Source organism: Molothrus ater, chromosome 5 (assembly GCF_012460135.2).
Source record: "Molothrus ater isolate BHLD 08-10-18 breed brown headed cowbird chromosome 5, BPBGC_Mater_1.1, whole genome shotgun sequence".
Taxonomy (NCBI): domain Eukaryota; kingdom Metazoa; phylum Chordata; class Aves; order Passeriformes; family Icteridae; genus Molothrus; species Molothrus ater.
In genome coordinates, this window is record NC_050482.2 from 48,392,478 (window position 1) to 48,408,912 (window position 16,435).

General features: G+C 44.0%; 2 protein-coding genes across 3 annotated transcripts; one reads left to right on the plus strand and one right to left on the minus strand.

Moving 5' to 3' along the window:
* Positions 1-1,244: 1,244 nt before the first annotated feature.
* LOC118698411 (heat shock 70 kDa protein 12A-like) lies at positions 1,245-9,269 on the minus strand. Of its 2 annotated transcripts, XM_036401666.1 has the most exons (5): positions 8,956-9,269; positions 7,571-7,795; positions 7,040-7,211; positions 4,738-5,555; positions 1,245-2,238 (listed from the first exon to the last, which is right to left on the minus strand). In XM_036401666.1, exons 1-5 carry the CDS (start codon positions 9,235-9,237, stop codon positions 2,053-2,055), a joined length of 1,683 nt encoding a protein of 560 aa, XP_036257559.1. In that variant the 5' UTR covers positions 9,238-9,269; the 3' UTR covers positions 1,245-2,052. The 2 variants fall into 2 exon arrangements, with proteins under 2 accessions (XP_036257559.1, XP_036257558.1); XM_036401665.1 differs by lacking the exon at positions 1,245-2,238 and having other exon boundaries at positions 3,222-5,555.
* A 201-nt stretch (positions 9,270-9,470) lies between these two features.
* On the plus strand, positions 9,471-15,966 carry LOC118698475 (uncharacterized). The gene is made up of 8 exons (XM_036401805.2): positions 9,471-9,859; positions 11,170-11,313; positions 11,768-11,821; positions 12,114-12,203; positions 12,702-12,882; positions 13,510-13,593; positions 14,154-14,231; positions 15,294-15,966. Exons 1-8 carry the CDS (start codon positions 9,609-9,611, stop codon positions 15,528-15,530), a joined length of 1,119 nt encoding a protein of 372 aa, XP_036257698.1. The 5' UTR covers positions 9,471-9,608; the 3' UTR covers positions 15,531-15,966.
* The last annotated feature ends 469 nt before the right edge of the window (positions 15,967-16,435 follow it).

A 16,435-nucleotide genomic window follows, 5' to 3' on the forward strand; every position in this document is an offset into this window, starting at 1 on the left:
CATTGAGTCAAAATATGATTTTATTACAAATCTGAAGAACAGGGGGCCAGGCCAGGCCTTTTACAACCTTTTGGGAAACAAGCAGAGTCCTTTTTACAAAAAGGTAACCAAAACCAATTCATATAGAAACAGGAGATTGGTCACTCATGTTTGTGTAACAAAATTGTTGATGTGCATGTGCTGATCTCAGTCCAGTTCATTATCCTATCATTTCCACATACAAATTCCCCTGGAGATGTGTTCTTTAACATTATAATTATCTAAGGTAACTTGAGGTTGTCTTTACATCCTATCACCTGTTGCTAAGTTAATTTTATTTTGTTAAACCTCTGTTGCAGTTTCTGCTTGAATCTATTTAAACCATTACTTGTCAAGGACATAAGGATTTATAGCATTCTGTTCCTAGGGTCTCGTCATGGTTCCATTCATCCAGCACCCCACTGTCATGGTTTCAAGGCTAACTTATAGTTACTGCGAACTTGTTGTGAATCTTTAATTTCCTCTGACATCCAGCAAGCAGGGTGAGCCAGACGGCGCTGGGAAATCTGGAGCAGAAAGCACAGCCACGGTGTTTGGGCTGTGACAAAGCTGCTCCTCTTTCTGTCCCCAGCAGGGGGAGAAGGGGATGTGCCTCTCACCTCGCTGCCAGAAGTGGTGTCAGTACTGCAGCAGGGGGGGTTGCTTTCTCTCAGTTTCCAAGAAATCACGTGTTTTAGGCAGAAGGCAGCTGGCAAGATCCAGCCACGGAAATGGGCGGCACCTTTACTCACCCAGCTATTTAGGATCCAGCAGCCATCACAACTCTAGAGCTCATTGATGTCCTGGTTGGAGGCACTGCAAACCTCAGTGTCTTTTCTTATCCTTGAAACTTGGGCATCTGTGATTCCGTTTATTTTTTTAGCATAAACACCCTATTTGTTGTTCAGCAGGGTTGATTCCCAGCTCAGCAGACACACCGGTTTCAGAGGATGGCTGCCAGGGGCTCAGCAGCTGTAACTCTTATTTTCCCAACTCCCATGGTGGTGTCAGGCTCAGGGTGGAGGCCCCCACATTGCCAGGTTTCAGGGACGCTTAGCCCAAGACCCTGACACTCAGTGCTGCTTTCACAGAAAGGACAAACACCTGCATCTGCTCATGCTCAGTGTCTGAGGTTATCAACATGATCAGCTCATCAAAACAAGCAAAACTAGGAGCTGCAGTCACAACTGTTGGTGTTGTTATAAATGATCAAATCGGTAGCCAAATTTATTAAAAATTTAACAAAGATTTATTGGATCCATAACAAAAAAAATAGAATTTTGGAAGAGAACCACCACAGCCAAGACAGCGTCAGCCCCGGGTGCAGCCTCTGGGTGAACCAGGGTCCACTGACAAAGTGACAGTGTGTCCCCAGGAGTTCACCCCGAGTGCTTCCAGCGGCCAGCTTATATACAGTTTATTCTGCCTGAGGCAGGGATGACCACATATTTCTTTGTGTCTCTTCACATGTAGAGTTGGATCCATACATGTGCAGGAAGAGACGGAGACGGATCCGGAGACTCAGACAAATGATGAGTATCCAGGCAGAAGCTGCATTCACAGGTATTCGAATGATACCAGTTCCTGAGTACTGCAGATGTAATCATGCCCAGGTGCAGGTCTTGTGAGCTCCTTGAGACATTCCATTAATCATGGTCCAGGAAGGTCCAGATGCTATCTCCCAGGTGTAGATGCCAGGGGAAATCATCTATGACGGTCTGGGACTGTCCAATTCATACAGTTGTTGGATCGGCGGGAGAAATGCGGCACACAATATGAGTGAGCAGAAAGTCTCAAACTTTATTGATAGTTGCACATATTTATATTGGTGTTAATGAAGCTCATACATATTGCAAAGAAGAGCTCATTACTGGTTAGTTACTTATCAGCCAACTACACCTACTTCTGCATTCTTATGGTTATTCTGTTACTACTTCTACATTCTTGTGATTGTTCTGCTGAAACTATCTTCATATTTTTGGCAAAAGATCCTCTTCCCTATCCTGTTGTTGCACCAAGGGCACAATGTCCTTGTCAGTGGTTGGACACTGACTGCTGACTCCTGGACTTGTCTCCTTCTTGCTTAACCAGCGGTATTATGTAGACGTGACCTTTCTCAGCTAGCCAACTGTCCACAAAGCTCTCCACATTTCCCCTGTTTTTCTGTTGAACAAGCATGGTCCGATTAAATGCAGCAGATATCATCTTTTGCACCATGTTCTGTAGGCACATGCAAAAACATGGCAAAATTAATACTACTAACAAAGCTATGATGCTTACTATAATGATAACCTTAACAATCGAGCGTAACCATGATCCCAGGCCTAAAGATTTGAGCCATTCATCAATACCAAAACTCAATTCTACCTGCAGGTTTCCAGTTAACTTCCGCAATTCAGAGAGTTGGGAGTGGATGGACTGTGAATGGTCAGAAAGGTTCATGCAACACATGCCTTCAAATTCTTCACAACCATGGCCTTGTGCAAGTAAAAGAAAATCTATTGCAGCTCTATTTTAAAGCGTTGCATGGCGAATAGAATCAACATCAAGCAAAAGGCTAGAAAGTGCCAAAGAGGTGGTATTGGTTTGCTTAGCAAGCCAACATCCCAACTTATTTAAAATGGCATGGGCACCTGCTGCCGATACCCCTGGAGCCAAGAAAGATGCTGCAACTGGCCTCTGGGGACCAAAATTTTACATCGTCCTTGCAGTCTACAGCAAAATTTTACATCGTCCTTGCAGTCTGCAGTCTACAGTCTCCACATACGGTAATGGATCTGATATTATCTTAACGCTGTCCGGGAACTGGTTACAATGAGAATAGAACTCTGCTCCCAGCCAGAGTGGTCAAAGGCATAACTTTGGACATTCACAATATTTTATACATACATATATCTATCTATATAGCATGAATTATCTATACCATATATTACAGTGTCAATGTCTGAATCCCAAAGCCCACCTAGCACATGGGTGGGAAAGGCTTTCCCCACTGCCACTGTCCCAGACCATACTTCTCTTCCCATTCCAGGGCCTTGGTGAGCTTGGGTGGAGCTGTGTTGGGCTTTCCACTGGTGAAAACACCAAATGCAAAGAGTAACAAAAAGCAGGATTACTCAGCTTCTTGGGACCTCACCCCCAGAATAGCTCTTATGAAGTGTTCTGAGTGGTACCACCTGACATGGTAGAAATGCACATAGGTGTCTGTTATGAATATTTTTATTGCATGCATAACATTTTAAATGTGAAAGGTAATAATTTCAACATCATTTCACTTTTCTATATCATAGGGCATAGCAAATATGCAGGTTAGTCCTCTGAATGCTGCTCTCATGATTAACAATATTCAACACATGGCCAGCAGTGACTCCAACATGATCATTCAACTAATAAGGATGACAGGGCAGAGTTTTCTTGCACTGTATCCAGCTAACCAAGAATTTGCATTGGTGGAGGCTGGTGTTCAGCAGAGAAACTTTACATCCTTGGTAAAGGGGAAGAAAGCCAACTCCACAAACCCCAGCCCACCCCAAACCATCAGTGTGCTATCAGCATCATTCTGGACCCAAACCACACACCATCATAACGGTTGCTATGAAGAAAGTTCACTGCACCTCAACCAGACACAGCACACTGCAGGACTGCATCCTTTTTGTGGACAAATTCAGGCTCATGAAGCCTTCACACCGCTCAATTTTGCACAGGTGCTGCAGGCAGGAGGAAAGATATCAGCTTTTACAGATATAGAAAATATCATGCCCAAATCAGAGATACAGAGTACCAGGGCTGGACAGAGGCATCAGGCAGCAGCATATGCACTATTCATATCTGTAGTGTTACAACTGGCCCAATTGATGAGATTGAACCACCCCATCATTTAATGGAAACAGACTCCCACAGGTTTTGGACACAAGCCCCTAGACTGGTTCACTCAACTCCTTGTCTGGGACACTGGAGCTTTAATTACATAGAGTTTATATAAATCATATTCTGAAGAAAACAGAAATCCACTAAATATCACCCCCAGCAGAATTAAACGTGGACTCCAGATAAAGTGACCTGATGTCGGAGAAACAGAAGGTGTAGCTGCAAGAAGACATCAGGCTAAAATAAACAGCTATGGGCTGCTTTATGTGGAAGTTAGACACCAGTCCAGAGACCTTTCCATCAAATACAGGTATGTCACAGATGACTCTCTTGATGGTATGGACTATTGTGTTCAGAGATGCAAGCTAAAAGGGCATGAGATAAAGCAGCAGGAAAACCTGCTGTCAGATACAAGAGAAAACGAGGTGTTGAACTGTAGGGGAAGGGTGGTTGGTGAGGAATGGAAGGAACCATAGAATCAGACTAGTACTTTTCCTGCGTAAAAAGAAAGTTGAATGATGAACTTACTGTCCAATTGTCTCCTCTATGGTAAAAGTCATAGAATTGTTAGAATCATAATGGTTGGAAAAGACATCTAAGATCTGTTCAATATGATGAGTAATAATTATAAGATAAAAAATCTATTATAATTGTCCGACTTTCTTGGGAAGTAACATCAGTACATGTGGCTTTAAATTCAGTGAGCCCAAACTGAATCTCCACTTTCAGCCTGCGATTTAACCCCAGCCATGTGGCTGGCGATGGCACTACACAGGAGCCAAGCATTTCCATCCCTTCCTCATCCACATACTGAGCATCCTGGTTTTTTGTACAATAGAAAGCAAAGGTTACCTTTGTTTGATCTGGTTCTATTGGAAAGAAATCGTAGTGGGCAGCTTTGTGTATGTTCACTGACTCCCCAATTTCCACCAGTTTCCGGAAGAGTCCTGTGCAATAAATAAAGTCACCAGCTTTTGAGACTCTCCGTTTACGGATGTCATGGATAGCATCATCAAATTTCTCACATACACTTAAGCCATATGTCCTACAGCTGATTCTTGAGGTAATGATGTGTGGATTAACTCCAAATAAAACAGCCCCTTTTGCAATGGCTGCCTGGGCCTCCATGGGACAAAGGATATGATACTTGCTGCTAAAGGCCTGCCTGACTGCATCTCGCAGGATGATGCTGCATGCAAAGCCTCCCACAAGTAAAATGTACTGGACTTTCTCCATCTCAGGTTTGCAAAGAATTTCCCTCAAAGCAAAAATTATATTGTTGACACTGTAGTCAAACAAGCTCTTCATTTTCTCATATGTAATCATGATTGTCCCATCACACCACACAGCTCCTACTGCATTTTCAAAGAACTTGGAGATGTCCTTCTTGGACTCTGCCACTCTGGTCAGGTTGTAGTAGCAGCGTATGTAGACTGCCTCCCTGCTAGCAGAGCATTTCTGTAAGCTGAAGTTGTACATCATATTTTGTAATTCAGTAGGGTGCTTCTTCACATATTCATCCCATACGCCATCACTGAATATTTCCTTGAGGAAATTGGTGAAGTTTTCATCCACTCTGTTGCCTCCCCATCCACCTCCACTTGCCTTATGTAGCTCCTTTAGGCAATGGTTTTCTTGGATCTCGTGTACTGTGATGTCTATGGTGCCACCTACACGTGCAAACACACACACAGAGACTCAAATTAATTGTGCTGTTTGCTTTAAAGTGCACAAGTTTCCACGGAATTCAGTCTTATCTTCTGAATTCCCAATTCACAGATGTGCTTTTCTCTTGCTTTCTTTCCTCATCCTCCCTCTTCTGCTATTGCCTGTACTTCTCTAGATTTCTTAAATTTCTGCACTTCTGTTTAAAAGCCTGGTCTCATGAGGCTCCTACAGTTATTTCTGATAAGAGCTGGATGCTCCAGCTTGCTCACTGAACAAGCCAATCTCCTGTCTGATCACAAAGCGAGCCTGGCCTCCTCACATAGGTGGTTGACTCCTGAGCAGTGGTGAGAAGACTCTCAGGAACTTGTGGTCCTCTTCATGCCTTTCTGTTGCAGTGTGACGCCCTTTCATTTTTCACCTATCCCAACCCCCCAGGTGTGCCAACCTCTCCTTTCCCCTCCCCCTTTGCCCTCCTGCTGAGAGCTGTCCATAAATCTTAACATTCCAGCAGGGTTGTGGTGTGGTTGGCAGAAGTTCAAAAGATGCCCCTCAGGTCCGGGCTCATTGGCCTGTCCCAGTGTCTTTATCCCTTGAGCCTTCCCCTCCTCCCACCTGGTTGGTGCCTCACCTGTCCCTTCCCTCCCCCTGTCCCCGGGCTTAAAAGGAGATGGGACCGTGCGGTCTGGATTCTGTTGGGAGCTGTTACAAGATTCAGAGGTCTGTCATCCTGGAATAAACTCTGGATTAAAACTCTACAGCAGAATCCTCTCCTTTTTCTCTTCACTGTCACCTGAACCTTTTCCACCAGAGGTAAATTGAGTTTCCACTATGCCTGGATTTGTTCCGAGTGCCCAGCTGCAGCATCCCAGCCGGCCAAAGGTATCTCTGGGGTGAAACACCACAGCTGCTGCCTTTGGCCCAGCAGCAAGGGTCAGACGAGGCCAGGCACGTCCCACCAGGTAATATTGGGATTAATATTCCATACCTTTCTGTATTTGTTCACAACCACCAAACTGCTCTTGGCAGAAAATTCACATCACTCCAAAAAACCTCAGGAATCTAGAGAATTTACTGCAAAGTGCTTCATCAAATATTCTTAATGATTTACTCTCCAGTGCCTGCTAGCTCTTCTCTTTGGTCGCTTCACTGGGCACTAACTACAGCTGCTTCTGGAGAGGAGGCTGTGAGCTCAGGCTACACAAGAGCCAGTGGCTGATGCTGGGACACTGTGCCAGCTGATCTGGTGTGAGGGCAGGGCCTCGTGTTGTGACTGTCTGGCCTGAAGAGCACTGCAGTGTGAGACACAACCCTGTTCTTCCCTCCTATTTTTCTGCCTGCTCACAGGATCTCATTAGGTGAGAAATAACATTTAAAAATCCATGACAAGCACAGCAGTGGAGTCCAAGCTCTGGGACCTTCACTACTGGGAAACAGGCATGCACCATGCTCAGCAAAGATGGTACCTGTTGAACAGGGAAAATTTTACCTCCACAGTCAACGACAATATACTGGATCCCAGGAGAGTCTTCAAACTTCTTCTTGTCACTGCTATCTGTCATAAACCCTTCCTGTGGAAGCTGCTTGCACCACAGCGATGCAGCTTCTGGCTCCAAGGCAATGATCAGGTTCCTAGAGAGCATGCTAGAGATAATTCCTGCCTAAAATCACAAAAGAGAGGAGTCAGGTCAAGAAAAAGGAGTGAGATTACTGCTGCATGAACACCACCTCCTAGGGAGTCTGTTCTCACCCTAGCGGCTCATGCAAGAGTGGTGGTTCTTGCACTGCTGATCTCTGTGGGGCTCATTTCTACCTGGCAGGTGGGGAGAGAGGGCAGAGCTGTTATACTGCCATTTGGGGACATCCTCTCCCTCACCACCCTCAATGTGGAAGATTTCTCTGCCCAATGGGCTGAAATTTGAAATACAGGTTGTTTACATATTGAGGAGTTCCTACGGTTCAATTGGGCAAAGAAACCTCCAAAGGTAATTTGTGGAAAGGGGGTAACCTCTGCTTTTACCTCTTTTGCTGCCAGGCGCGTGAACTGCTTGGCAGCAGCGCTCCATATGGCTGGGACAGTAATGACCCAGGTGATCTCCTCCGGGTCATAGACAGTTTGGGAAGAGGCCTCCTTGATGGTGTTCAAAGCATGTTCCTTCATGAAGCGCAGGCTTTCGGAAAAGACTGTCAAGGCAGGAAGGAGCTTTCCATTGGTGGCTTTCAGCTTCATGGCAGCTGTGACGTTCTACCAAAAAAAAGGCCCAGGGTCACATGGTGCAGTGTCAGTATGAGACCTGCCCCCTTCACACCAACACTGCACTACATGAGGCACCCAGACACCCCTATCTCCAAACCAAACTCCCAGCACTGGCTTCACTACTGTGGCTGAGTCTAAGTGGCACAGGTCAGCTACCAAACTGCTCACCCACCACACCTGTGATTCAGAAGGCAACATGTCAATGTGGTTGATAATTCAGCTGTTTCTCCTAGGCCAAATTTTGTAAAGACCCTGTAGATCCTATAGATTCCTTAAGAGCCAGTGGGGAGTGATTCTGTAATGAAATTTTTCTTCACCATTTGCTCCTCAGATGCAGAGGACTAAACTAAAACCTCTCTCCAGCCCCTGCTGAAAGTGAATGAGAACCAACCACTCCAGAGGTGACCTTGTGACAGACCATGTCATTCCCAGCTGTCCTGGGGAGGAAAATCTTCTAAGAGGCCTCCCATCCACCAAAGAGAGGACCTGAGGCTTTTGCTGGGACTGGCCTTGTGCTCTGGCTTATTCTATGCTTGAGAGGCCCTGTGGGACCCAGGAACCCTAGGGTAGTCTGGTGTTTGGCTGAACAAGCAAACAAAGATAAAGCTGTGAACTATTCTAAACCAACACAGAGCCTTCAGAGAGAAATTTGATAAAGCCACTGGAGGCTTCAAGGACAGCTGGACATCTTTATATTAGCCTCAGCATCACATTTCAAGGGAGGAAGAGACAAGCTAGGGGGAGCTGTATATAACATGGGATGAGATTTTAGGCAATCCCAAAACTGCCCATCTCATTTGAATTACAGGAAATTTCACGTGATCCCTGTTTCTTGTTGAGGACTAAGGTAGGGAGTCCCAGAGGGAGACCAGTTTCTCTGTCAAGCTCGGAAACAGGGCAGCTTTTTATTAGGAACCGATATTTGTCTTCACCCATGTATACAGTCACGTTTTATTGTCTTTAGACAAAAAACAACATAAAGGAAGCGCCTGGGAAGCTTTTGGAATTAAAAAAAAAATTCTTCTTCATCAAAATACTCTCTGACTTGCATTTATTCATTCTCATCAACCAGACTTACTCAGCCTAACCCCCACCCCTCAAACAAATTAATAGCTCCAATCCCCATTAGTAGCAGATCTTCCACCTACCGTGTTGTACAGCTGCATCTTGAAGTTCTGGAAGAAGTACCAGCTGTCAGCTTGGCTGGAGGGCAGGCTCTTGTACTTCATCACAGCATCATAACCAAAATATTCAAACTCCTGCTTATGGTTGAACAAGATGCTCGTAGGTGTCTTTGGGGTCTTTAACCCGTGCTCTGCTCCCCAGTAAACCTGGCGGATTTGATCTGTACCTGAAGCAAGACAAAAACAGTACCCGCTGTAGGATGTGCCAAAATCTATAGCAATGACAAAGACTGACTCGCTGGCCATGGCCACGGCAGTGCAGAGGCGTGCAGCTCTGGGAGCAGAGAGGCATAAACAGGGACTGGACTGAAACGAAACTGAAACGGACTGATATTGCAGAGGGAGGGGCAATTTCCCCTGATTTTATTGGCTGGAGACAGATCTAACTCTAGACATCCTGTAAATTGTATGTTTTCCCGTAAACCAGGGGGGAAAAAAAAAAGAAAAAAGCAGGGCTTTTTATAGCAGCAAAGTGCCTTTGTTGGGGAACTGTCTTATCAGGAGCTTTCTGCACTCCCAGCAGCATCAACAGTCCTCAGCACTGCCCACACATTTCAACAAACATTTTTTGCTTCTGCGTGAACAGACACAAGGTTTCTGGCTCCAGCAAAAGAAAAATGTGGAGTACTGGCAGTCTTTTTGGTGACAGAAAAGCAGAAGTGCCAGATACACCTGATATTTCTGGCTCCAGCAAAAGACATGTGTGGCATACACTCAGTGGTTCTGGCTCCAGCAGACAAGTGTGGTGTACATCCAACATTTCTGGCTCCAGAGGAAAAGAATCATGGTATGCAAAAAAAGGAAGAGCGGTATTGGAAAGAAAGTGTGAAGATACTGACCCCATAAAGACAACTGCAGAAGGCAGCAGGTGGGTTATACAAGGGGGATATCTCTGGATAATCTTATTTAATTTTTCTAGGTCTGAGCATTTCTACAAAGTTTCTTGGAGAGTTGCATGAGGGTTGCTGAATTGCAAACATTTTCTGACTGTGAAATATTCAGTAAGAGCTCTGTTTTCTACTTCCTAACTTTTCCAGCCATCACAGAGATGGTTACTATCCCCAAATTCTGCTCAAGTTCAACTCGACAGTGGGAGGCAGATCTTAAATTGGTGCAAGAGGAAGAGAAACTAGAAGTATCAGTATAAAGAGTGTGACAAGATCTGGGATTTCATGGCTCTGACTCTGAGCTTATCAATTTTGCAGGGAAAGGTGGACTAAAATGTAAATTTTTTACTGGATTGCTTAGCTTAAAGAAAAAGGTTGTGTCTTCAGTGAAAGACTGAAAATGAAGTGATTTAACTGGGAAGGAATCAATCCAAGTAAACAAAAGCAAAATGTGCTTCAGTGGGAAGGAGTAATGCTGAGAGGGGCAGCAGGTTTTTTGGCATAAACCAAAGGTAAAGCCTCATGCTAAGGCTTGCTCTGGCATCTGGTTGTGGGGATGAGCTTGCTCTCTGTTCTACCTGGATCCAGGCTGCAGGGGAATCTTAATCTGGGACTGTTTCTCTAATAATAGCTGATATTTGGGATCCTCGTGAGGAAACAGGACACAGCAGTTGTATAAATAAAAAATTACCTTGAGAACACAGAGCTTTGTACTCCTGTGTTAAAAAAAACATACATTGCAAAGTTGGTTTTAGCAGAACAATCACCTGCATTTGCTGTTCTCACACTCTCTGCAGGTCTGGGTTGAATTTGTTTCTCAGGAGCTGTCCTTGTATCTTGCTCACTTTATCCAGACCTAACGATTAGTCAAACCCTCCTGGTTTTGGCATACCTTGGTGTGGGAAATAGTTAAAGTAAGATTTCTAGAAAGCCTTAAAAGCAGGCCTTAGAAACAGGAAGAAGAGAAAACTTAGAGCTAGCTGCAGCTGCAAAGTCTGAAAGTAGAAAAACAATAAGACAGCAAGCAAGGACATGAAACAATAGCTTGAGTTTTAGGCTTGGCTAAGATAGACAGCCTGTGGAGTCCTCTGAGCTGTACCAGGCATTATCTGGGAGAGTGCTAACTCACTTGTGCCACACCTGCACCCGTGTGCCCTTTGTCCTGGCTCTGATCCTTTTGCCGGCATGGACATAGCCATGAAGCCTCTGCTCGCAATTATAAAGTACTTTTTTTGAGGATGTGTTCTTACCCCACTTCATTATAAGAATTCCTTTTCTTTTTTTTCCTCAGACATATATCTGACACCTCACAGCAGCCATCAGCCTATGGAGACCAGACTTCTAACATGAAGGAAATGTTTGAAATTATGAAAGAGATGTACAAGAACACAAAGGAAGTATTTGAAATGATGACAAAGATGGACAACAAAATAATGTGAGAGTCCAGTGATCAAAAATGACACTGTTTAGTGTGGCATCTGACAATGAACTGTAGCTGGTGCACACTAGGATGGGTGGGACAGAAAATGAGCCAGACACAGGGAGGGCTCTGCATTAGCAACAAATTTTGCCCAGGCTATACTGGGAACCCAGAGCCAATTTACAGAAGTTGTTGGATTTGCACCATGTAATGTGCAGGTCTTACACTTTGGGTATTTCATTTGAACTGTTGGTATTGACTCACAGAGTCACATACTGTGCACCTGGCAAAGAACAGCCTTGACAAGTTTTGGTCTCTAAATTTCTTTTCCCTATGGGCTGATCAGAAATTGTAGGGGAGAAGTTTAGCTTCTGCATTTTTTAAGACTTTATTGCATACTTGCCCACTGATTGCAATGTGGTTTATTGTTTCTTTCTTTCCCTTATGGATGGATGGACAATGAGAACAGAAATTTGTCTGACACTGTTGATACTCTATATCACCTTCTGGACAGTCACATGAGGTAATGGTGATTCTCTACATTAATAATCAGTGTAAGAGGGCAAAACCATTATGATCCCCACAACCACACCTCTATTTCCTGTGATGTAAACAGCTTCCCACTTGATTTGAGCATAAATTCTGGGTGGGAGCTTTTAGGGGAGGTGTTCAGCTCCCCTGGAGTTTTCCTGGATGCTCTTGCACTTTCCCACCTCAGAGCTTTTTTCCTTGAACTCAGATTATTCAACAGGGGCATGTCCACTGTTGTGCCAGTGTCCAAGGACAAATAAAGAGATTTCCCAAATCTGTTTCAGAGAACTTCCTGAAAAGGTAATTAAAATACTGCATAAGGCGAATGAAGAAAAGGAGATGCTGAAAGAGAAGAACAAAAAGCTAGAGGAAAGGTAAGGCATTTATTCATATTTCAGACATTGTGTGTGTTTCTACACTGAAAAGCCACATGCTTCTTGCTTCCTCCAGTCCTTGGGGACTCTATTTCTGACCAGACATCCATGACACCTTCTCTCCAGACTTTCAACCTGCCAGCATCTCTTTGTAACTGACTCTGGAAGATGGTTTGGGTTGTTCTGCAAAGGGAAGAAGACATTCTGCAAAGAGAAGAAGACAGTTGGGGTAGCCAGTTAAATAAAGAGTAAAAGAAACCAGTCTACAATGACATAGTCAAGATGCCACTCTGATCAGATTCTACAATGATCATGCAAAACTAAGCTGAGAAAGCACTATTTTACACAAAAAAACTGCTTGCCAGCTATATAATATAAATGAGAAGTGCATCATAGAAAACATGGGATTCATTAAACAGCTTCATAAGTAAAATATTTACATTTGCTCATTATTTCATCTTGACTTAGATATGTTTATGTATATCCCCCTTGACCTAGAATCCAAAAGCTGTTGGCTAAAGCAATGGCCATGCACCAGCACTCTGAGGACATCAATGACCCCTCACGTTTGTCTGCTGTGCTGGAGAGATACGAGATTCTCCGGCTGCAGGAATGGGAGAAAGTCAGGTGCTCCATGCCCCACCGCTGGACCTATGAAGAAGGCAGTGACGCCATCAAGGTTTGTTCAAGTCCATTTTCTCCATCTGATCCTTATCACATCAATTATGGTGTAGCCATATAGCAGCCTTTGAGTATTTGTATTTCTGTACCAGACAGGGTTTGGGCTAAGTTTGGGTCTCTGATTTTCCAGCCCAGCAGGGCCTGTGGAATGCTGTGGAGATCAAAATGACAGTGACCTTCTTCCTCCTGCCTTTCAGAAGGGCACACTCAAATACTAGTCCCATCTCTCACTGGTGTTAAGCACAAGTGGGAAAACAATCCACTTTCCTTATGTTAGTGCTTGAACTGATAGCTGGGAGACCTCATTTTGATGTCTGACTCACTGCTGTGATGCTGCTGGAGACATCTAAAGGAAAATACCAAAGTGGTATTACCTTAAAGGACAAGACTGAGATGAGGCCATTATTAGCATTGATTGTGATGATAAGGCCCCACAGATGCTGAAGAATGGGCTCCAATATGCAAGCAGCTTGATGAAACAGTTTGTTTCACAGCTATTGAAGACATGTTTCAATCAATTAGCAGCCCTACAATTTACTCTAATCCAGTTGTTTTCTCAGCTTTGCACACTACACCTGTGGTTTCACTGTGATTGATGCTGTAATCAGTTGTTTTTGCACTGCAGAAGGTGTTTGATGCCTGTGAAAAAGATATACAACAGAGAAGAGAGGACATACTTAAAGTTCTTTACATTCCACCTTCGAATAAGGTAAAAATATCTTTGACCAAGGTATCTTATATTTCTGTAAAAGGCCTGTAAAAGGGCCTTTTATGGCCTGTAAAAGGGCCATTGGCACCTGCCATTTCATTTAGAACTTTGTATCTGCTAAGGACGCTGCTCAAGATATGTCAGCAGTGATACTGGGGATACCTTCTGAGCTGAGAGGTCTGAGGCCAAGCTCTAGCAATCCTAGGTATGAGAGCAGCGCTGGATAAAAACCAGGTCTTTCTCTCTAAGAGTTAAGCTATTCCATGGAGAAGCAGGGAGCTGGAGTTGAGGATCCTTGTGGGAGCCTTCCAAAATTAAATTATTCTCTGTCCCATGACACACAGGCATACACTGCATATCTGAATTGTCCAGCTGGATGAAGCACATATATGAGTGCAGAAAGCATTTTCCAGCCCTGCGTTGCTTTTATGGGACCTTCCTCCAAAGCCTGAAATGAGTGACTTCCCCATTACTGATTGACCCAATATGAGAAACAAAAATTCCCAGTGTTTGCCTTACCACATGGTAACAGCCTGCTTTGTGCTATGATTGTTCTGTAGGTGATGATGCACGACATAATGAAGCTGTTCAGGCAACACTATCACCAAAACTGGAGTGTTTACAACCAGATTGTTCAAGTGAGTAAAGATACAGCCCAGGAACCGGGGCAATGGTTCAATTGTCTGTGCAGCTTGTTATTTAAAACATGAGAGGTCTCCCTTCTGAATGAGGTTGTTTTCCACTTGAGGCCAGGTTGTTCTAGTCCATATACTCCCAAAATATTCTCAAGTACACATAACCTTGTAAGGGGAGTACAGCAGGATGGGCAGGGTCGCGCCCCTACCAACAAAGGCACAGCCCTACTGGACCCAAGCAAGGAGCAAAGAGCAAAGGGCCAGTGGTGGTGATCAGGGTCAGCCACAAGCCAGTGACCATTGGGCAAGCTCAGCCAGGTCAAGACCAAGCTGTGAAGTTGGTCTCTGGGTCAGGACCAGCAAGACTGGGCACAGGCATCCCAACACCACAGCTCAGTCAAGCACCCAGCCACCACTCAGCTCCTGGGTCAACTGGTGGCCAGTTTGTGGGTGAAGATGAGGCTTCTCATAACTCCTTCTCACACCACCCTTTCTGCCAGCTTGGCTGTTATTGCAGGAGTTGCATACAATTTCATATGGTCGTGCTAAATCTGAGCTGACCTTGAACACAAACAGCCAAACCCCTGCTTGTGAAGGGGAAGGCAGAGGAAAGTGTGCAGAGGCTGTTGATGAGCACAGAGCCCTGACACCTGCTATCCACATGGACAGGTCTCTAGTGGGCTTTTTTTTTGTGGAAGATATGACATATATATCACAGATATATGAAACTTCCAAAGAGGAGCTTCCTCCTTTTGCAGCTTTCTGGGTTTTTCCAAGAGCTTGGTCTTACCAAACTCCTTGCAGATCTCTCTATGAGGAAATAGAGACAGGGGCTGGACAGTGGCACAATCCAGAAGTCAGGACTTGGTAAATAAAAGAACTTTTAAAGTGGCCCTGGAACCCCTGCATGTCCCACTCAAACAGCACCAGCAGCTTTGACCAGTGAAGTTCTTGAGTGCTTAGTTCCTGTGGAGCAGCTGCACAGAATGAGAGCGGGGAGGCAATGTAACAATACATCAGCATAATATTACAAAGCTTTGAAAACTGTTCTTATTTGATTTTCAGGAAGCTGGCATTCACGTAAGAACTGAAAATGAAACACAGTTCCTGCTGCAGTGCTGCCAAATTTATTGTTTGCTGCTTCTTCAGGATCCACCAGTTAAAGCTGAGTGGAGCATAAACAGCAACCATGTAGAGCATGTGGACAAGAAAGATGTAGTGTACTGGCAAAATGCATCATTTCTGTGGCCCATAATGAAATGTGGGGAAGAAATTATTGTGAAAGGTGTAGTCTGGGACTAAAGGAAAATGACTTGAGAGTCAGGCTAATTACTTACTTAGCCATAAGATGAAACAGCTGCTATATAGTACTCTGCTTTTCTTTCTCCCATGAATTGCCTACTTTTCAGAGCCAGTAAGTTAGACATCCCCCACTTGGGACACCTAGGATAAATCATCATTACAAACCTGTATTAAAAATTGAAGCTATTCCAATTGTCTCCTCACAAAGACCATCTGTCTGTTAGCACTCCTCTGCTTCCTCACATCTTTACAATTTACCTCTCCCAAAGTCCTTCAGCTACACATGTGCCACAGCTCTGGACTGAAGAACTCCAGAAGTTGTATTCTGTGGCATAATGGGCATGCAATGAGGCAAATGTATGTTTATGTGATTTGGTGTGATACAGTATTCTGTGAGCAACTTGAGAATTACCAAATAAAAAAGACTTTAAATTCTGCTGTGTGCCTGCTGTTAGAATGCATGGAATAGAAGCTTCTCTGAGTCCCTCAGAGAGAGAAAGGAATATAGGAACTGAATTGGAACCTTTAGAGAAACTAAAATATATTAAACCACACAGACATGAAGTAGGAGTGTAAGTTTTAATTTTAAGTAAGGAGAAATATATCTTAAGTGCCTTAAGAAACTGTATTAGCTAGTAAAAAACCCTAAAGCCTAGTTTAAAGTTCAGTAGTGTTATCTTTCACAAAACTAACTTAGCTCCAGACATAACAAAACCATAGCAGAACATTGCTTACATTCCTAAATAGAACAGATAGAACTGTTTGTGTGAACAGATAGAACTGTATGTGTAGATTTTGTGTAAAAACTAACACTACTTTCACACATTAGAATTAAGCTTGGATAGGTGTAGAAAGAATGTTTTAGAATCGTGTTTTTAGCTGATTCGATTATTTATGAATAAATT

Bases quoted from the DNA above. Each gene is read 5' to 3' on its own strand.
- LOC118698475 (XM_036401805.2), top strand. From the start codon at position 9,609: ATGTGGAGTACTGGCAGTCTTTTTGGTGACAGAAAAGCAGAAGTGCCA. The intron at 9,860-11,169 runs GTGGGTTATACA...TTTTTTCCTCAG, and splicing joins ACAACTGCAGAAGGCAGCAG to ACATATATCTGACACCTCAC. The intron at 12,204-12,701 runs GTAAGGCATTTA...CCCTTGACCTAG, and splicing joins AACAAAAAGCTAGAGGAAAG to AATCCAAAAGCTGTTGGCTA.
- LOC118698411 (XM_036401665.1), bottom strand. From the start codon at position 9,237: ATGGCCAGCGAGTCAGTCTTTGTCATTGCTATAGATTTTGGCACATCC. The intron at 7,212-7,570 runs GTAAAAGCAGAG...TTGTGATTTTAG, and splicing joins CGCGCCTGGCAGCAAAAGAG to GCAGGAATTATCTCTAGCAT. The intron at 5,556-7,039 runs GTAAAATTTTCC...TTGCACGTGTAG, and splicing joins TATTGTCGTTGACTGTGGAG to GTGGCACCATAGACATCACA.